The sequence below is a fragment of the Trifolium pratense genome, linkage group LG5 (genome assembly GCF_020283565.1).
Source record: "Trifolium pratense cultivar HEN17-A07 linkage group LG5, ARS_RC_1.1, whole genome shotgun sequence".
NCBI lineage: Eukaryota > Viridiplantae > Streptophyta > Magnoliopsida > Fabales > Fabaceae > Trifolium > Trifolium pratense.
The window spans coordinates 52612111-52634028 of record NC_060063.1 but is presented as its reverse complement, the minus strand read 5'-3'; the positions used below and the strand labels follow the sequence as shown (position 1 = coordinate 52634028).

General features: G+C 36.9%; 1 protein-coding gene across 3 annotated transcripts; it reads left to right on the top strand.

Moving 5' to 3' along the window:
- The first annotated feature begins 6791 nt into the window (after positions 1-6791).
- Positions 6792-19425, top strand: LOC123884121 (RNA-binding protein 25). Of its 3 annotated transcripts, XM_045933134.1 has the most exons (8): positions 6792-7133; positions 11170-11880; positions 12014-12065; positions 12767-12850; positions 18357-18421; positions 18523-18681; positions 18758-18822; positions 19156-19425. In XM_045933134.1, exons 2-7 carry the CDS (start codon positions 11182-11184, stop codon positions 18806-18808), a joined length of 1110 nt encoding a protein of 369 aa, XP_045789090.1. In that variant the 5' UTR covers positions 6792-7133; positions 11170-11181; the 3' UTR covers positions 18809-18822; positions 19156-19425. The 3 variants fall into 3 exon arrangements, with proteins under 3 accessions (XP_045789090.1, XP_045789088.1, XP_045789089.1); XM_045933132.1 differs by lacking the exon at positions 19156-19425 and having other exon boundaries at positions 6793-7133; positions 18758-19131; XM_045933133.1 differs by lacking the exon at positions 19156-19425 and having other exon boundaries at positions 6793-7133; positions 11165-11880; positions 18758-19131.
- The last annotated feature ends 2493 nt before the right edge of the window (positions 19426-21918 follow it).

Genomic DNA, 21918 nt, shown 5'->3' with positions numbered 1-21918 from the left:
ACGTCGAAGTTCGCCATACGAGCCCTTACCAACAGTGGTATCTGATAGTTTGGCGAGCCCCCAGGAACTTCTGATTTGTAGAAGGCCAGCGGGTCGGAGTCTTTCTCAGGTTTGGAGACGGTGATGGGAGTCACTGAGCAAACGTTTTCCAGCTCCTCGAACTTTCTTTTCACCGATCCGAGGGTGATTTTGTTTAGGCCTCCCCCTGTTATCACCAGTGCTTTTGGGAAGTTTTCCCATGAGCCATTCAGGTGGGCGTTGAAATGCCTCATGAGTGCTCCCTCGTCTGACCCCGGGGATGGGAGTGGAATTTCCGGTGCGGAGATGGCAAGCGCCTGAGGGACGATGCCTCTGTTTTCCTGCTCGGGAACATCAATGGCCATTGCGACCTCTTGAGGTTCCCGCCGTTGTTGTTGTTGTTGTTGTGCTTGTTCGTCGTTCTGAACGTATCTTCGGGCATAACCCTTTTGTATCAGAATCTCGATGGCATCTTTTAAGTGGACACAGTCCTCAGTGACGTGTCCATGGCTTTTATGATAGCGACAAAATTTCGTCCTATCAGTATTTGCCTTCATGGGCTGCTGTCTTGGGAAGTGGATCCCAGCCTTTTTGAAGTCCGCAGCGGAGACTTCGGCGAATATGCGATCTCTTGACGCATTCAGTGGAGTGTATGTTGTGAATTTTCCCCGAGGAGGTTTGGAATCTTTAATCCTTTCCTCCTTTTGCTTTTCGTTACCTCTTCGCGAGGTTCCAGCTTCATCCTTTTCATGGTTCCTGGTTTTTTCTTGACTTTTAGGCCTTCTTAGATCTTTGGCCCTCTGTTTCTCCTCGTAGGCAATGTACTTCTTCGCCTTTTCGAAGAATGCATCCAGCGTCTTCGGCTCTTCGATACCGACAGCTTTAGCAAAGTCGCTGTCCGGATGTAATCCCCTGTCGAGGAGATACAGCTTCATGCTCTCCTCGACCTTCACTTCTACGGCTGCTTTGTTGAACCGTTCGAGGTAGGCCCTTAGAGGCTCGTTCTCGCCTTGGATAATGGCTTCGAGGGTTGCTTCAGTTTTTGGGTGACGCCTCGAGGAAGTAAAGTGAGCCCGGAAGCGGGCGCACAGGTCCGACCAAGAGTCTATGGATCCTGGCGCCAAGCTCTTGTACCAAGCCATAGCGCCTTTCCTCAGAGTCGTGGGAAAGAGCTTACACTTGATAGAGCCTCGTACATTTCTGTACTCGAGGAGAGCTTCAAGATTTTCGATGTGCTCGTCCGGATCTGTCGAGCCATCGTAGGTATCCATTGCCAGTGGTTTCTCGAGTCCGACCGGCAGAGGGAGTTCTCGGATCCTTCGGGAGAGGGGGCCTTGGTGACTGTCCCTTTCTTCCGGGGATCGGTTCCTTTGGCGGCGAGGAGGGTTGTCCCTTCTAGGGGAATGTCTCCTCGGTGGGGTGGAGTTTCGAGATATTGCCTCGTTTCTCCTTGGGCTCGACCTCCTTTCGCTTCTGCGGCGAGGTGGTGAGCGTGACCTGGAGTAGGTTCTGCTCCTCACAGGTGTGGGTGAACGGCGAGCTGGGCGAGCTTGCGCCGTGACCCTCGATTCAGCAATAGCGTCGATGCGACGGCTTTGCTGCTCGAGCCTTTGATTCTGCTGCTCGTATCGCTGGTTCTGCTGCAGTAATAAGTCCGACTGGCGGTTGATTGCATTGACCAGCGCAGCCATCATTTCCTGCATGGGAACGCCCGGAGGGACAGCTACTGCCGGAGTCGCCTGTGGCGGGGTAGCCACAGGGATCTGCGGTTCTTCTGGGTTGTAGGGCTCGTAGTGTGCGTCTTGCCCCTCTTGGCCATCTTCCGTTACGGAGGCGAACTGACCGTCCAGCGGGTGGTACGGCGCGTAGTCCATTGGTTGAGCGTTGTTCTCCGCCACGTGCTCCGGGATTTGATGGTTGTTAACGCCAGCCATTGGTCGTGAAGAAGGTGTTTTGAAGGAAGTTTAGTTTTTGGTTTGGTTAAACAGGGAAACTAATGGTCCCCACAGACGGCGCCACTGATCGTGTTGACCAGAATGATGCGACTTCGCCGGCGTTTGCGGTGGTTGAGAGCGTTGAGACCCCTGTTGGAGCGGAGGGGGGTTGTGTACCTGCAGGCACTCCGACGCTCAAGTCAGTTTGTGTTTGTAGAGGTTTTCTTAGCTAAATAATGCGTACCTTGCAAATGAAGTGGAGATGCATATATATAGCCCCCAGCGCTGGGCTAAGGCCCTTGATGGCATTAATGGCCATCAAGTGGCTGCCGGAAAACGGCTTGGAGGCCTTGATGTGCAGTAAATGCTCATCATTCCGGTTTTCGGCCGTTACAATACGTAAGAGTATCAGACCGTTGGAGTCTTGCTCGGATCGCGTATGTTCGACATCTTCTGATGCTCGAGCTCGATGCTCGGCCCAGAACAATTTTGAATGTGAATTTAGAATTTGTATTAATTTTCAGCTTAAATTAGTTGAGTTATGCACTTACCTCCAACTAATTAATCTAGTGGTAAAATGGCATGTTTTAAAATTTGAGAAGTTTTATGTTCGAGTCCAACTAGTGTTTTTATATGGAAGTAAATGTAAATATATCTGCAGATATTCTTTGAGCCGTGAGATTTTTCTCTATCTTGATTTGGAGCACAATCTGTAAATTTCTTGTGATAAAAAAAATAGATTTAGTTTTTCTTTTTTTTATGTTTAACTTTAGAGAAAAAAGAATATGTACTGACTGTGTAAAATTAATTTTACATTGTCAACCAATATCAACCATGATTTCCGCCACATCGCCCCACTAAACCCCACTTTCTCAATATGATTTGGAAGAATGTCTCATTCTTATGGGTCGAAGTGGGCTAGTGTATTGCACCCGTGGGTTGGGTCGGACTAGGCTTTTGGGACCGAACCGGCCCAGCCCGTTGTCCACCCCTACCTTCAGGGAGAGTTGTCAAAAATGGGTCGGACTAATGGGCGGACCCTTGGGCTTGGGCGGATCGGGCCTCAAAAATCCTAGCCCAAATAAAACTGTTCCTTTTTGGCCCAAGCCCATTAGCCCAAATGAAAAATTGGGTTGGACCAGGCTAGCCCGTCGGGCTTTGGGCCGGCCATTAACGAAAAAATTATGTCATTTTTGTAAAAATAATATCAATTAAAAACGTAAAAAATTATCATGTGATTGAAAGGTTATTATAAAAAATATAATTAAATGTGTAAGCATAATAAAAAGGGTCATACTTACCTAAAACTTTTTAAAAAATTAATTTATAATTTATTAATTTGATTTAATTTCTTTTATAAGAATTAAACTTGAGTTTAATTGATAATTAGTGCTGATGTAAAAATTATTTACACTGACATACAATTATATGGGGAAAAGATCATGTAAAAAAGATCGAATAACTGGGGAAAAATAAAATGAAATAGGCCGGGCTAGACCATTAGCCCACATGGCCCATAAGGGCCAGGCCGGGCTAATAAATATGTAGCCCAATAAAAATTGGGCTGGGCCGAACTAGCTCATATATATAGTCTGGCCCACTGGGCCGGGCTAGCCCATTTGACAGCTCATATTGATGCTCTTTGTTTTGCCTAAATTTGAAACTGTGTGTATTTGAATCATGACGAAATTGATCGTTGAAATATTATGCAAATTGCGTCTAACTTGATTGGGTTTGAGTTTGTGTAGCCAAATGGATTGAGGTAGTGTTTTGTTTTCTTAGAGATTGAGATATTCCTCGAGGACAAGGAATGAAATAAGTTTGGGGTTGTGATGACATGCGTCATTACATGAAAATAAGACCAATTTCAAGTGTTTTGTAGAAGAATTGTAACTCATTTCATGGAAGAATAATGCACTAGTTTGAAGATATTTGCAAAGGATGAAAGTAGCTGAAAAATGAAGAAAAATGCTAATATTCTGCTTTTTTCGCCCCAGGCGAAAATTCCTGTGCCTGAGGCGAAAAGTCCCAGTTGAAAAACGCCTCTCTGTTTGCCTGTTCGCCTGGGGCGAAAATGTTGGTGCCTCAGGCGAAAATTCTGTGCCTGGGGCGAAAATGCTTGTGCCTGAGGCGAAACTCTCATTTATTGACTCCGGTTATAAAAGGAAAACGCAGATCTGAGAACCAGAATCGAAAAATAGCATTGGAAACATCAATTTTGGGAACTTTTGAAGATCAAGGAGCTTGGAGACAAGGATTTGAAGGTGGAAACACATCAAGATCATCTTGTAATCATGCTTTCTTTCATTTCTTTGATTGTAATTTCTTTAATCACTATGTGTAACTAAATTACCATGATTGATCCTTAGGGGATTCTTATTATTATTTCTCTTGAACTATGTGATTATCATATGTTATGATTAATGAATTACGAAGTTAGTTTCTTCAATCATTCCTTGTTCTTAATGCTTTGCATAACTTGATCAATTGTGTAATGTTTTCAATTATTTGTTTTCCTATGACGATAGGAATGAATGATCGATCTAGGAACGATTGATCAATTAACTTTCACTTAAGACATTTTGGATCGTTAATTGAGATTAAAGGATTAAAGGTTGTAAACCTCAATTGATCATAGATTGCCTAAGACATTAGGGATCGATGATCAAGGGAGAGGATTATGTTACCAAGACATTGGGCATAATTATTTTTGATTTAATCTAATCGTGAAACTAAATTGAGTAAATTCATTATTATACATGAAATTACCAAGAGAAGTAGTAATTAGATGAACCAAAAGGATCAATCGCTTTTCTCCTATTGATTTTAATCTTAAGTTATTTCCAATTCTTGTGATCGAAATTTGAATCAACAAATTCCCCCCCCCCCCCATTTTTACATTGAAATTTATATGTTTAAATATGAATTCAATTAGTTTTTGAATTACAACAATCCCTGTGGAAAGAACGATTTTTATACTACTTGACGGCTATTTGTACACTTGCAAATTACTCATCAATAGCGACATTCATGACATTTGAATATTGGAAAGTAATTCCATAATACTTCTTTTTAATATTATAGATTTATCACAATTGAAGGTATATTTTATTTTTTTAAACATATAATCTATAGCAATTAAAGTTAAGGAATGATTGTCATCACTATCGTTGACTCGAATACTCAATGAACCCCATGTGTTTCTTTTGTGCACGGTGTGTTCTTTGAGGTAGATCGAAATCTTACAAACTTGAGTGCTTGGGAAGATGGACTTAAAGAAAACTCATGTGTTTTACAAGATTTCTACGAAACCTATATTTCCCAATGATCGGGTCACACAATCATGAAATGAATTTCAAAGCGCATATCACGTTCAAGAACGCTCAAGAGATTGCAAAAAACTTGAAGTTGAATTTGATCTCTCTAAAGAAGTAAATCATGATTTTATAAAGTTTATTGGACTCCATTTTTTTCTTCTTCAAATCACAAAATGACTTTCTCATGTTTTCCTTAATTAGCTAACAACAAAAGACAGTTATAATGTTTTTGCTACCGGATATTTACACCTTGACACAAGTAAAAGACTCTTTGCAAATGGCGAGCTACATGAGATAAGTAATTAACAATGACTTTAAAATTCACATAATGATTTCCTTTTTTTTGTTTTCCTTCTTTGATTAGCTAACAACAAAAGCTAGCGATTCGATTTTGTTGCTAAAAATATATACCTTGACATGAGTAAAAGGTTTCTTGCAAATGACATTGTTTACCTTGCATTGTTCCCCAACATGTAATATCTCGTTGGTCTTCTTTTACTTGTTAGACTCTACTATATGCAAAGAAAGCCGATAATTTATTTGAAGCAGTCTTTGAGAAAATATTTACGAAAAATTATGAAGTAGAGGATGAAAATATACCAAAAAATGATCAATGAAAGAAACTTATAGAAGTGGAGGAAAAAGTCATAAAAAAAGTTTTCTACTTGACTTCTAAATCAGAGTCCATCGGAAAACATTATTACCTTAGCCTGTGGAAAGTAATGCAAAGCTACCTTGAGTGTACACTTCAAGTAGGGATAGTTAACGAAGCAATTGATAATGAAAAGTGATGCTCAATACTATTTCAATAAGGAAAGTCTATTTCATAAATTCGTTTACTCATGCTTATAGTGACATTTTCACAATTGTTAAATACGTTACAATTTTTACACTATGATTGATAAGTTTAATTCACTTATTAATTTATCATATTTGTCTTGTTTATATACTAGGAAAAATCTTTCCCAAATCAAGTACTTTTGTGGGAAAAAAAAAGTTACAAGAGCTATGCGGTAAAACACGTTCCTAATTTGAGTTTGTGGAAAATATTTCGAATGACAAAATATTTTTTGTTTGAAATGTATTAAAAGGGTGAAGGTTACCCTAAACGAAAACTTTGGAAATATATTTCAAATGTCAATTTCAACATGTGACAAGAAGAATGCAAAAATAAAATATGTCCTTGCTTTGAAATTACTCAAAAAGATATTTATAAAAATCCATTGAGCTGTCTAGATGGAATTGATGGTGAGAAGTGTATTTGCAATGAAGTTAATCATAATTCTTCAACCTCAAGGCATTGTCTTCCATTTCAAGCAAACAAATCTAGATCACCGAAGGATCTTGTAAATCTCAAATGGAAGTACGTGTAACGCCCCAAATTTAGAATTAATTAGTAATTTTTGTAGGAGTTGATTATTGATAATGATTTAATTATTGTGTGTGATGAGTAATTAAATAATTAATGAATAAATGAGTAGAATGATAAGTTGAAAATAAAAGTGAAGAAAGAGTAGGCATGAGGTGTAGAAATTATATAATAGGTGGAGAGGGGGTGTGAGTAAGAAAGAATAGTAAAATAGTAGAAATAATAAAATTGGGCCTAGTAGAAAGAAAAACCAATTAATAGATAAAGACATAATTTTCCTTCATGGGAAGGAAATCTCACCTAATTATTCCTATAAGTAGATTATGATTAGGATAGAATCAAATTGAAAAGTATCTATCCACTTTTTGCTAAAAAGAAACAAGAGAAAGAAAGAAAAGATGAGCAAGGGGAAAAGAGAGATACACGTACGAGAGGGAGAAGAGAAAGAAGAGAAAAGAAAAACTCACAACTGACCTAAGATAATTGTTTTTCCAAGTAAGGGTGTTTAACAATTCATTTATGTTTCTGAATTTCTGAATAGTGTGGGTTTAATTGTTATCCTTCCTTTCCGTTTTTCTTTATTACACGTGTTGTTGTTTGTTGTTGTTGTTGTTGTTTGTGCTTGTTTCGGAATCGAGTTTTTATGCCCTATATGTCGATTGAATTTTGGGACTGTTGCTGTTGTTCTTGATGTCCACGTTGCTTGAATTCATTTAAATTGAAATACCTTGTGAGTAGTTATTGTATGTTGATGTTAGGGTCCCGTAGGAATAATCACATCAACATTTAGAGACATGTAATTAGAGTTTGGTTTTGAAGCGGAATGATTTTGGAGTTATGGTGATTGGTCACTAATTTTAGAAGCAAGTGTTGTTGGTGATTCAAAGATGTAATATTAAATTGTTATCACAGGATGGTGATTAATATTAAGAATGATTTATGTAGTGGCTGAACTAGTTGTGAGGATTATATCGAAGCATTTAAAGTGGGTGCGGTCAAACTTGTCAATTTGTCATAATGTGAGGAAACCTATGGATAAAATTACAATATGGTTCCTATTACTTTAGATAGGTCCTGATTCATACGAGCATGAGGGGCTATTTCGCCGCTGTCTAGTAAGGCTAATTAATTGAGTTCATTGAATTAAAATTGATAATTTGAGTCGCTAAATCATGAAGTTGCCGTTGTTGTTAATTAATGATGCTGAACCGTGTTGCTATAATGATGTTGACGTAATGATGTTATTCGTGTTTTTGAAATAATGACGTTGTTAACTGATGTTGTTAATTAGGAACATGACTATGTATTCATTCACGTGTCTAATGATGCTGAGTCCTAATGATGTTGTCAATGATGTTGTAGAATGATGCCGAACTATTGACGTTGATCCTCCATGATATAAAACTGAAATTGGTGGTGATCCCCCATGATATAAAACTGGAATTGGTGGTGATCCTCTATGTTATAAAATTGGAATGGATGTTGATATTGTTGACTTATTGTTTTTTTAATAATTGTGCTCGTTTGTGGTTGATATTCTTTGTGATTGTATTACTTACCCCTTGGAGAAACTCTTGCTTAGGAACAGCCCCAACACTTAACATTTGGGCACATCCAATAGAAATATGACATCTCATTTAAATTTTTAAAAAAATGTAAAAAAGAACAAACAAGAACCAGTCTTCCTTTTCCTCTCCTTCCGCCACTGTTTTGACTTTTTTGAGCAACTGTTTCTCCACCGATCGGCGGTGGTTCTTCACCATAACCGACTTCGACAATTGTTTCACTGTGGGGATCTCCAAAAAAGAATAACAACTTCTCAATTTGTTTTTCTTATAAAAATCTAGATCTATTTCAACAAACAAACCCAATATTTCAGCATCTCAAAGATTCAACATCTTGATGCAAACATAATTTCATTGGGTTCCAAATTATATATGCTGCAAACTCAACGAAATAACAAAAGTAACCGGGGAACCACAATGATAAAAACAAAATGATTTCATTGTCCTTGATGGATAAAACTCATTCAAGAGAAACAATAGATCTAAAACTAATTGAAATTTTTCAATCTTTTAATTACATTAAAAATATACACAAATTGTCGATCATATTCTTCCACCATTCAAAAATCAAACTGAACTGAGATGAAAGAAGATTTTCAGTAAAGAAGATACAAAAACTTGCTTGGAAGAGAGAAAGAAGATTTTGTTTTGTTTTTTTTTTTTTTTTTTGTTTTTCTTCAGAAAAGAGAGTGATAGTCACGTGTTTCTTTTTCTTCTGTTATCTTTTATGAGCTGTCGAGACTTTATTAGTTGTGCCTAAAATTGAAGTGTTGTAATTGTGCCCAGAGAAGACTTTCTCTACCCCTTGTTGTTTCCCTTTTCTGGCTTGGTCCTACGGTGTGCAACCGTAGATTTTCAGGTAGGTGAGAGCAACACTAGACCTAGTTCGGCGACGGCGTTAGAGAGCCGTCTACTTTATTGCTTCAGTCTCTGAGTCGCTCTGTTAGGAAGTCCTATGGGGAACTATAAATGTCAATTCAATTATTGTATTGCTTTGAGAATGTTAAAAATTGGATTATGTCGTTTCATTTTCAAACTTTGTTGATTTGGAATTCTTCGGACGATCTATTTTTATTTTAAAAGCTTAATTCCGCTGCATTATTATTAACTAATTGATGCGAAGTAGTGTAACACTCTCTTTTAAATAATTTAAGAATCTATTTTATAAATAAAATTAAGGGGTAAAATTTGGGTGTTACAGTACGTGCGTTGAAAAATGATTAGAGGTTCAAATTGAGTTAGATGCAATGTATCTACTTACAAAATATATTTATCTTCTTCTTCTTATTCTTTTTTTCCTTTTTTATACACTATTGTTGTTCAAAGTGAGATTATATGAAAACACTGATCAAAAGGGTGAGGAACACAATATGCTCCTCAACAGTGTATGAGTTTTGTTTGATAGAAACTCGTTTAACAATTTCTCCACACATGTCGTTGATGATTGTGTCGTGGAAATCCAGGAGAATATATTTGCCATTAAACAGACACAACTAATATATAAAATATGTTGATATTGCGTCATAGACTACAACTATGATCCCGAATTTAATAGGTGGTTGTAATAGTGAAGTTTTGATTATAAGCATCATTTTCTTGAAATATTACACAATATGTTTCTTTTTGAAGGATGTATATTTTAAGTTGGGGAATCTTATAAAGCAAATTTCAATTATGTATGTGTACGTGGAATATATATAGAATTTTGTTCAAATTACGATATTATTGCACCACTAGACATTGTTATAACATTTAAATAATAAAACATAATTATAACACAATTATTTAATAAAAATCATTGTTACCTATCACGTATAGATCTCATTTGTAACAAATCTTTTACCCGTGTTAAAATGTATGTATACATTATGTTGTATTAACAAATTAATTAATGAAAAATAAAAATATAAAAAAAATTGTAAATTTGAAATGAAAAGAAGCACAAACAAATTAGTTTATGTTCTTAATTTATGGGTTTCGACGACGACATCGACACTTACGATATGGGTTCTTAGGCTTCAATATGAGTTTCTTCAAATTAATTATATTTATGTTCTTAATTTTTCGATTTGAGTTTCTTATTTATGGGTTTCGTATTTCTTTTCTTCAAATTAATGATAGGGGTTTTGATTTGTTATTTCATGTTCTTAATTAACGATTTGAATTTCTGTTTTTTGGGTTTATGTTTTAGAATATGAAGGGTTAAATTTTTTCAAAGTTTGTCTTTTAGATGATTTTGAGTTGTTGCTTTATGGGTTTAGAATATGTTTGAGCTTTGTAAACAAATGGGTTTGAGTTTTGGTGTTTCTAAGATTTGCTTTATAGAATCGATGGTTTTGTTGTTGTGGTTGTTGTTCACCATCCTCACACCATTCACCATTGTCACTCACCAAATCACGTTGTTGTTATTGTTGTGTTTGTCTTGTTGTTGTTCGTTCTTGGCGTGAAAATTTATGAAATAGTTGTTGGTGAAAGAGAGTCATTTGATGTAGAAAGGGTAAAAAAAAATGATGGTATTGTTGCGATTGCGATTGTGGTGGAGAAATGGTGGTGCTGTGGTGGTAGCGGAAAAATGGTGGTTATGGTGATGAAGATGATGAATTTTAATATTGTTATTGTATGATTTTTTTTTTTTTAAAAAAAAAGTGAGCTGAAATTAAATATAAAAAATATAAATATACAATCAGCTTGCCACATCATAAAAAAATGAAGATTTCATGACATGTTGTCCATTGAGAAGATAAAAGATAATAATGTCGACATTGTGAGGGGGAAAATCACTTTTTTTTTAAAGAGGCTAAAACAAAATTCGCATACTTTGCAAGGGTAAAGACCTATTTACCCTTGTATAAAAAAAAACTATTTACCCAATATTTATTTATTTATTTATTTTTAAAGTTGTATTTAATAAATTTCCTTCAAATTTTTTTTTGAATAATCTTTGTTTGATATTGGTGAAAGAACAGCGATAGAGGAAGATGGAAGAAGAAAAAGCTGCAGCATACTACGACGAGCTCACTCGAAAAGGTGAGGGAGCCGCAAAGTTCAAACAAGGTCTCGGCTTTTCCACATCCACATCAAACGACGACGTTCCTAAACCCGGTTCAGCTCTTGTTTCTTCCTCTTCATTTCTCTCACAATTCGTCAAAGCCTCTTCCTCCTCCACCACTGCAACCACCACCACCGTCCCTTCCGAGCCCGATAGAAAATCCCAGCTCCAATCCATTCAAAACAAGCTTAAAAAGAAACCTACAACCGAATCTAGGGTTTCTGAGAAAACAAATCACGATTCTTCTTCTAGGGATAGCGATAGAAGAAAAAGGCGAAGTAGGAGTAGAAGCAGAGATAGGTGTAGGGAAAGAGATAGGGATGGGGATAGGGATTCAAGGAGGAGGAGAAGTAGGAGTAGAGAGAGATATAGTAGATACAGGGATCGTGATAGAGATGCCGATAGAAGCCGAAGTCGAAGCCATTCGGATGGTGATAGGGGTAGAGATAGGAGGAAAAGGGAAAAAGGGAGAAGGAGGAGTAGAAGTAGAAGTGTTTCTCCCCGGACACAATATCGGTCTGAGGTGAAATCAAGTGATGTTAGGGAAAGAGGGAAAATGAGTGAGAGGACAAAGGGGAAGAATGCTGGTGTTGATTATGCTAAACTAATTGATGGTTATGATAATATGGTAATTAAAAGCTTCTTAATTTCATTGTTATGTTTTTTTTATGCTAGTTTAATTGGTTAATTGAGATTTAAGTTTTATGAATGAGTCATTGTTATGTTACTTATGTATGTTTGTGATTATGAATTATGAATAGGCACCTGCTGAAAGAGTCAAAGCCAAGATGAAGCTCCAGCTTTCTGAAACTGGTAAGTCAATTAAAGACCGTATATGAAGTAGTTGTTCATATCTCAAATAATCAAATGTAACTATGCGCGCCATATGGTTTCTAATGAAAATTTCGTTTGGTTTATACTTATTATTATGACACCTTATAGGAAGTAGTTGTTCATATTCTCAAATGTACCTATGTGCACCATGGTTTCTAATGAAAAATTCATTTGTTCTATACTTAGTATGACACCTTATAGGAAGTATTCATTTGTTCTATACTTAGTATGGCACCTTATAGGAAGTAGTTGTTCATATTCTCTAATGTACCTATGCGCACCATATGGTTTCTAATGAAAAATTCATTTGTTCTCTATACTTATTATGACTGACGTTAAATTTACCGGAAATCTTCGCTGTTGCGTACTTGTTTAAGAATAGTTTTCAAATTTCCAAAGCTTGCTGTTTAGGTCTACTCTGAATTCTGAAAATTTAATCTTTGGCTTGAGTTGTCTCCCTGTTTGATATTCTTGCAGTATGATCATTTTGTACAAGTCTCTGGGTTAGGTTGCCACTATCTAGTGGTATATATATGAGGGTAGGGTATTGTTGAAGAAAATTAAAATGTTTCATACTCAAAGTCAAAGTGTGGTTAGAAATAGTTGTTTCCTACCTTGCCAAATGAGATAGTTTATCCATATTTTGTTCATTCTCTTTTATCCTGTACTTTCAAATGCAGCTGCACGTGATTCAGAAAAAGGTGTGGGCTGGGAGCGATTTGAATTCGACAAGGATGCCCCTCTTGACGATGAAGAAATTGAAGGTTTGATTTGTTTGATAATATTGTTATTATGAATACTATGAATATGAATATATTTGTGGGATTTCTGTCCCTTTCCACTCATAATGTATAATGTATTCTCTTCAATCCTCTTTGATTATAATATAACTCTTAAAATAACCCGAGTCTATGTGAGGAGAAAGGGGGTTACATGCGGGATACAACCCAAGACGGAGGAGGCCCAACTGATAACCACTTGCTGAGTTGGCAGTTAGTGGTGTTGAGGGTTGTGATATGGACAATGTGGCTGAGGAAATATTATGGAGAAGTGAGGCAAGAGTGGGGGTAGACTGGAATTCAGTTGGAATCCTTGAGACAGACTAGGCCTCTCAAATTGCCTATACTATCTTTCATCTTTGTATTTTTTGTGTATACCTGTACTGTGATATCCAATTCTGCTATCCCTTATAAGTTACAGACTTGTTTTCCTACATTTCCACAATATGATAGAAGTTCCATTTCTTGAAGATGGTACCAATGGAGAGAAAAGAATAAGAACTCATGAGAGAAAATGAGAAATCTATTAGAATGAATTGAGAAAAATGAAATGTTACAATGAGAGTTACAAAGAGAGTTAGCTTATATACAATGCCAACCGTGTAACTGACTAGCTTAGCTGGCATAACTGCCTCTAACAAACTAATCAAGATGAACTAAGCTACATGTTCTACACTATTGTTATCATGCTCCAGCACTTGATCATTATTATCATGTAATACCCTCCCACAAGCTGGAGTATGGTATATGTTATTCATACCCAGCTTGGAAATGAATGAATTGAAAGTCTTAGGGGGCAAGGTCTTAGCGAAGAAGTCTGCAAGTTGACACTTGGTGGAAACTGGAAGCAATTTGAACACTGCTAGTTGAACCTTGTCACGCACCAAATGGCAATTGATCTCAAGATGTTTAGTGCATTTGTGGATGACAGGATTGGCAGCAATGTGGATTGCGCTTTGATTGTCGCAATAAAGGACTGGAAGTCGGTCAAATGTGATGCCTAAGTCATGGAACAAGTAAAGTAACCACTACATCTCACAAGTAGCAAAAGAAAGGGACCAATACTCAGCTTCAGATGAGTTTCGAGATACAATGATCTGTTTCTTAGCTCCAAGAAATTAGGGAAGAACCTAAGAAAAAACAGTATCCAGAAGTTGACCTCCTTGTATCAATGCAATTTGCCCAATCAGCATCAGCAAAACCCGATAACTGTAGAGTAGAATGTCTGGGGAAAAACATGCCTCTACCTGGGTTACTCTTCAAGTATTTCAGCACCCTACATGCATTGTCATAATGAGTAATAGTGGGAGATGATAAAAATTGACTAAGTCGTTGAATGGCAAATGCAATGTCTGGTCTAGTAGTTGTGAGATACAGCAATTTCCCTATGAGTCTTCTGTAACCTCCTATGTCTTCATAAGCAGCACTTGAGTCTTGGTATAGTTTCACAGAAGAGTCAAGTGGTGTAGGAGCAGGTTTAGAACCTGTGAGGCCAGTATCAAGCAATAAATCCAAACAATACTTTCTTTGGCAAATAGATATTCCTTGTTTAGAATGTGCTACCTCTATGCCAAGGAAGTACTTCAACTTTCCCAAATCCTTGATTTTAAACTCATCATCCATGATCCTTTTGATCCTATCAAATTCAGCCAGAGAGTTGCCAGCTAGAATAATGTCATCAACGTAAACGAGAAGGGCAGTGAATTCTGACTTGTTGGTTAAAGTGAATAAAGAATGACCAGAGTTGGATTGCTTGTAACCTTGCTTAACCAATAAGGCAGTGAGTCGTTCATACCACTTCCTACTAGCCTGTTTAAGACCATAGAGAGATTTGAGTAATTTGCATACTTTATTTGGCTTAGGACTAGTCACACCTGGAGGTACAGTCATGTATACATCCTCTTGTAAATCTCCATGTAAAAATGCATTATTCACATCCATTTGATGTAAATGCCAAGATTTAAGAGAAGCTATAGCAATCAAGGTCCTGACTGTGGTAATTTTGGCAACTGGGGAAAATGTGTCAAAGAAATCAAGCCCCTCAACTTGATTATAACCTTTGGCCACTAAACGTGCCTTATACCTTTCAATGGATCCATCAGACTTGTGTTTGACCTTGTATACCAATTTGCTCCCTATGGGTTTGATGTGTGGAGGTGGATCAACATATATCCAAGGTTCTATTCTGTTTCAAAGCTTGTAACTCTAAGTCCATCGCATCAATCCAGCATTGGTGTTTGCTGGCCTCATTATAGGACTTAGGTTCAACAGTGGCAGTTAATGCCATAGCAAACTTACCAAGAGTAGTAGAAACATTAGAATAGGAGTGATAATCAGACAGGGGATAGAAGACACCTGAAGGAGATTGCTCAGGAGAATTGCTTGAAAGATTGCACAAGTAATCTGTGAGGTGTGGAGGTTTGGTGGACACTCTAGTTGATCTTCTAAGAGCTGGTGCAGGAGTAGTAATGGGTGGTGAATGTGTAACTGAAGCATCAGTAGTAGTAGATTCAGTGTGAGGGATAACTTAGTGTCAAGCAATGTGTCTGTTGGATGGAGTTGTGTCAGAGGTATGGTGGTTTATGGGTTCAGTATTGGTAGGTGAAGGTATAGTTGGGTTAGTAGTGGTAACAGGAAAGTCATCATAAAGAGAGGTGTTAGGTGTTGAGAGTTTATGTGGAGAAGAGGTGTGGTAAGTACATGGCGTAGAAGAAGATGTGCTATGGTAGGGCAGGATATGATCCTGGTGTATGACTTCTCGAGATACAAACACTTTCTTACTATTGAGATCATAAAGTATGACACCTTTCATTCCTGTTTTGTAACCTAAAAATATACATTTTCTGGCTCGACAATCAAGTTTGGTTCTATGGTTGTGTAGGGTGGAAGCATAACACAAAGAGCCAAACACCTTGAGTTGATTAAGGTCAGGAGGTTTAGAGTATAGTAATTGATAAGGTGACTTATGTTGTAACAAGGGTGTATTGACACGATTAATTATGAAGACAACATGAACTAATGCATAGGACCAATTTTTTTTTGGTAATTTTGACTGAAACAATAAATCTCTACCCACATTAAGCATGTGTTGATGTTTGCGTTCCACTCTCCCATTTTGTTGGGGAGTTTCAACACAGCTAGTTTGGTGGTTGATACCCTTAGATGCATAAAAATGAGGAATAAGAAACTCTGGGCCATTATCTGTTCTTACTGTTTTGACACATGCATTATATTGAGTTTCAAGCATCTTAATGAAATGCTGAACAAGTGTACTCACATCAGATTTAGCTTTAAGAAGAATTATCCATGTAAAGCGGGTAAAGTCATCTACTGCAGTCAAGAAGTATTTATGACCATGAATGGATTGAATAGAAATGGGACCCCATATGTCAAAATGGATCAATTCACCAATATCCATTGCTTTATTTACACTGTTTAAAAGGAAGTTTTCTATGTCGTGCATAGTAACATATATCACAAATAGAATTCTTATCTAAGGTTACAAAAGGAAATTCTTGTTGCATATTTTGCAATCTATTATTGTAAAGATGACCTAAACGAAAGTGCCATAGAGTTTGGCTTGGAATGTGTGTGTTTGAGTTGTGAGTGTTATTGGCTTGGGAATTGGCTGCAGCAATGGTCTTGGTCTTAGAGGTAAGATAGTACAATCCTTCAATTAATTCACCCGAACCAATCGGACCCAAGCTCTGCTTTTCCTGTATGGAACAATGCACAATTGCACACCATCAAATAACACAATGCATTGTGAGTTGTGAGTCAATTGTGGTACAGAAATCAAGTTCAAAGAAAATTCAGGCACAAGTAGCACATTGTGCACTTGGAATTCATTTGATAAACTAACAGTACCAGCTACTTTAGCACAGGCAGTAGTGCCATTTGGCATTTTGACTTGAATAGGTGCAATAGCACGATAGCAATCAAAGTAAGCAAGATCGGAGCATATATGGTCACTAGCTCCAGAATCAATTATCCGTGAACCATAAGTGAAATTGCTTAGGGAATAAGTCAAGCACACATTACCTGAGTAATCATGTGCAGTAGCATTAACCTGAGCAGAAGTAGAAGCTCCAGGTTGAATAGTTGCAGTTTACAGAAGGTTCACAAGCTTCTCATATTGATCTTTGCTAAGACCAAAAGCTTCAACACCTCTAGTGCTTTGTATCATCATTATCAGTTGGATCTTCTGCACTGCAATTGTTGACTCTTGAATTCTTACCAAAATGATCCAGGTTGAATAGTTGCAGTTTGCAGAAGGTTCACAAGCTTCTCATATTGATCTTTGCTAAGACCAAAAGCTTCAACACCTCTAGTGCTTTGTATCATCATTATCAGTTGGATCTTCTGCACTGCAATTGTTGACTCTTGAATTCTTACCAAAATGAGGTGGAAATCCATGCTTTCTAAGCAGTTTTCCACTGTGTGTCCATCCTTACCACAATAAGTGCACACACGTTTCTTAGAACTAGAGGAACCATTGGAGTATCCTCTGCCATGACTTTGTGACCTTCGTGCATCTGAAGCATTGATTAATGCTTTGGAATCTTCAGTTTCTGATCTAAAATCAGTACTAGCAAATTGTTTCTCATGTTGCATTACCATAGAGAAAACACGATAGATCCCGCCCATGCATGATTAATGCTTTGGAATCTTCAGTTTCTGAACCAAGTGCCAGGCGCATAGATCCCGCCCACGCATGATAATTGGAATTCGAAAGAACAGGAGTAATTGCGACGGTGGTAGGTCCATCGGAGGGATGAATGTAGTAGATATTACCGGGAGTTTGTGAAGGATCTTGTGACAGAACCGGCGGTGGATTAACCATGCCATTGTTAGCGTTGCGCGCCATGAAGAAATGGTTACAAGACGGTTAGAATCGCAGCAGAGCTTAGATTTGCTCGAAGATGGTACCAATGGAGAGAAAAGAAAAAGAACTCATGAGAGAAAATGAGAAATCTATTAGAATGAATTGAGAAAAATGAAATGTTACAATGAGAGTTTCAAAGAGAGTTAGCTTATATACAATCCCAACTGTGTAACTGACTAGCTTAGCTGGCATAACTGCCTCTAACAAACTAATCAAGATGAACTAAGCTACATGTTCTACACTATTGTTGTCATGCTGCAGCACTTGATCATTATTATCATGTAATACCATTCATTATTATTTATGACATCTATAATCTATCAGATTACATTTCCTTTTTTGGATAAGAAACTCGAACATGTTAAGTTAGCTGCTTGTTCTGCATTAATATTGTTAAGAGTGATTGGAATCCTCTTACATCTGTTTTACATTTCTCGTTTTGGTTTAGACATTATTTTGGACTCCTTGTGGCATTTACCAGTAATGTAATTGTTGATTATCATAATTTTCTTATGGTCTCAAATGGTTTGTGCATGTTGCCAATTGCAAAATACTTTAATGCCTTTCTAACTTAATAACGAAGTGCACATGCCCACTTATCTGCAGTTGCTGAAGATGATGCATCCTTAGTCAAACACATTGGCCAGAGTTTCCGGTTTTCTGCAATCGAGGTATCTTCCCTTATCATTAATGAGCAAATCGCCAAATAGTTAATTCATTTCCTTGTTTATATGCACTCCTGATTATAATTTGAATTCATATTCTTATGTAGTCCAAACGGGAAGAACAAATTCAAGCTGCTCATGACGAAGCTATGTTTGGGGGTACATCTCATCCACCTCCCACCACCAGTACAGACAGCGAGCCTGAAAGGAAGAACGAGGAGGTTGATGATAAAAAAGACCTTGTTTCAAGCCTTTTAAGTGAAACGGTGAGTGATTTGCATACCACAAAAGACATTGATACACATAGCAAATAATTGAAATAATCATTATATTTGGATTCAGGTGCTGGCCAAACAAAAAGGATCTTGGCGTGACCGGGTTCGTCAGGCATAGAACTTGGACCTTGAACGCAACACTTCTGATAGAAAAGCCGGCCAAATGTAAAATGAATATTGTAGCACAACATTCAATTTTGTAACTGGAATTAGTATGCAGTTTGCTTTATTTTTATATGTATGAGTAGGCTTTAACTATGTATACAGCTTGTATATATATGGCTGTTAAGTTATTGCCATTATTTTCAAGCATATGCCTCTGGTGAAGTCGGCTATGTGCACTGATGATTAAAAGGAGGAGCGGGATATATGAAACACGTTTGCCTTTCATGTAATGTTACTTTCGGAATTATTTATAAAAAAAGGCCAGTTTCAGAACTACATTTTAGAATGAAATTAAAGGATACACTCATAGTATAGTGTATTAGTGTTGAATACACTCACCCTCAAATTTGCACCATACATCAGGTTATGTGAATTTAAGGGATGTATCTGAAGAATTTAAGCAGGGGAGGCTGTTGTTGATGTCATACTAGTGTACATGTGTAATTAAATATTGATTTGACAGTTGGCACGAAATTTTTTGCCCTCAACTTTGGTAGGAAAAAAATCACAGAAGGATTTCATTTTCAAACCTGGTCTTTTTGGTCAATTGCAGTAATGAGTATGTTTCGTGAATCGTGATGCAAGCATGAAAAGAGACATTAAGGGCAATGAAAAAGAGATTGATGTGTGGATCAACAGCCTTGGATTACCTGCAGTTGTCATAAACTGTTCTTCCATGTACTTTAATAAATAAGCTATCGTATAGCACCAACAAAGCAAGACAGATAGATTTTTTCAAAGAGTTAAGACCAAATTTTCGATCAAACTTTGGACCCCTAGACCCTTTCTTCTAAGGTTAAGAAAAATAAAATTGTCATTCAATCTAAACACCGTAAATTATGAGATTAGTCCAGGTATTATCTTGAGGAAATATTAGTTCGAACTGATAGATGCCATGTACTTTCGAAATTTTCTTCTTCATAATAATAGATATACATATTGTAGCATCAAGTTAACAAGTTAATTATATTTATAAATGTCATGCTTCCAAACATAAAACTCCCATTTAAACGCAACAATATTAGAAAATAGAGCTAAAACGCAATTGTTGTGAAGAGGAGTGCTATTTACAGCGAAGGAAATCGTTCGTGAAATTCACGAATGCCTTGGTGTACATTTTTCATTGGATGGAAAACACCACTAACCGTGTTTGGTGGAAAAAAAGGGGGAGTGGGTGTAAAAGCTGACCAATCACAATGTTTATTTGATTCTCATGAAGCGGTCGTGAAAGAAAATTCGCTTAAACCAACATCTTCCTTGTTGTGAATCATAATAACCGTAGCCAGACATCCATATACAATCACAATTTCCATCTATTAGCAACCTAAACAATATCTATGAGAGATCTTCACCCAAATCACATATGACAGACCCAATCAATCACCATCCTTATCCTCACTCTCAAAGTCCTCTAAACAACAGACCAAATAAAGAAGAAACAAGAAGAAACAAATAAGATGCAATAGATGGCCCTCGGTTGCACCTCCGCATAGGCGACATCCGTTCGCAATCCAATAAATGCAACGGCCTCTGAGCTCTGTATACTAACTAACCAGACTTATCTCCGTCTCTCCAACTCGTAACACCTTCCTTGTTTGTCACATAGGTGCATGGTCAGTGGTCACGCACCTGTTTTGGTGACACTAGAGTTAACTACAGTCACTGGAGGAGCTGTGTCAGAATTTGTGGTAAGGCACTAAGGCCAAACATCTAAGACAATATATATATTGGTAACATTACATTTTGTTACGTAGTTCATTTGTTGGTCTAATGGTTGGTTTTTTGTGGTCTAGTGGTTTTTATTGGTCTGGTTTTTTTTGTGTTTTTAGTTTATGTAAACTGAGTTTGAATTCGACCTACCATTTTAGCCAAATATAATATTTTAAAAAGACACATTTATTCAAGAAAAATATATTTCTAAACGGGGTTATGCAGACTTGAATCCTTGACATCAAGAAAGCTAGAACTGAGTCATTTTTTGTATATTTAGGCCACATTTTTGATTGTATATTTAGGCCATCAGACTTGAATCCCATTGAATTATTGATTGTATATTTAGGCCATCAGACTTGAATCCCATTGAATTATTGATTGTATATTTAGGCCACATTTTTTTTTTGTTTGAAATTCATATTTATGCCACATTTAGATAAACAGCTTACACAAATGTTTATAACATGAGAGCTTAAATCATAAGCAAATGGGAATTTTGTATATGTTGATGAACTGTAGTTAAGTCTTTCGTCAACAAATTTTTGACCTTTTCACTAAGCAAATGAAGTATGGTTTAACATTTTTTGTAATTTGACAAATTATGTTGTCTTTGGTGAACAAAGCTTTTTTTTCAAATAATATAGTGGTTAGAATTTTCACTCTGGTGAATAAGTGATATGACCGAGACTCGAACTCCGATCCATGTAAGTTAAATTCATGGGACTTTGGTGAACGAAATTTTGATCTTTATTTTATTTGCATCGCTCCAGCTCGCAACATCTTCCTCGTATGTTGTTTGTCATATAGTTGCATACTTGCATGGTCATCCCCTATTTTGGCAGCACTTTAGAGCTCGCAAGGTTACTTGACTCTCATCCTCACCATTTGTGAGATAGGTTATTTATTTATTGGTTAAATAAAGTGGGTAAAGCTGAAAATAAAAGGGAAAAAAATAATAAAAAACTAATCTTAGACCATGTGTAGTGGTGTTGAATATGGGGTGTTGAATGAATGTCAACATGTTGAAACCATTGGAGTGTGGGTGTTTAATGTGATGTGGATGAGGGAGATGATGAAAGAATTCAACATGTTGAATCTGCCACTTGTCAGCTGCTGATTGGTTCGCTGGATTTTTATGATTTTTATCTTTTGAACTCAATTATTTCATTGCAAATTAATTTTTTATTTTTTTATTTTTTTACCAAAATTCGTGATTTTTTTTTCTCTACAAATAGAGACTTGGTTCATTTCATTTGGACACAGAAAAAAAAAACCAAGTTTTTCACTATCTTATTCTATTATTATCTTTCTAATTAGTCTTTCTTTTGAAGTTTTAATCTTTTTTTAGTG

What these genes read in the sequence shown, in the direction of transcription:
- LOC123884121 (XM_045933134.1), top strand. Translation starts at nt 11,182, where the DNA reads ATGGAAGAAGAAAAAGCTGCAGCATACTACGACGAGCTCACTCGAAAA. An exon ending in TTGATGGTTATGATAATATG is followed by an intron (nt 11,881 to 12,013) that starts GTAATTAAAAGC and finishes AATTATGAATAG; the next exon opens with GCACCTGCTGAAAGAGTCAA. An exon ending in TCCGGTTTTCTGCAATCGAG is followed by an intron (nt 18,422 to 18,522) that starts GTATCTTCCCTT and finishes ATTCTTATGTAG; the next exon opens with TCCAAACGGGAAGAACAAAT.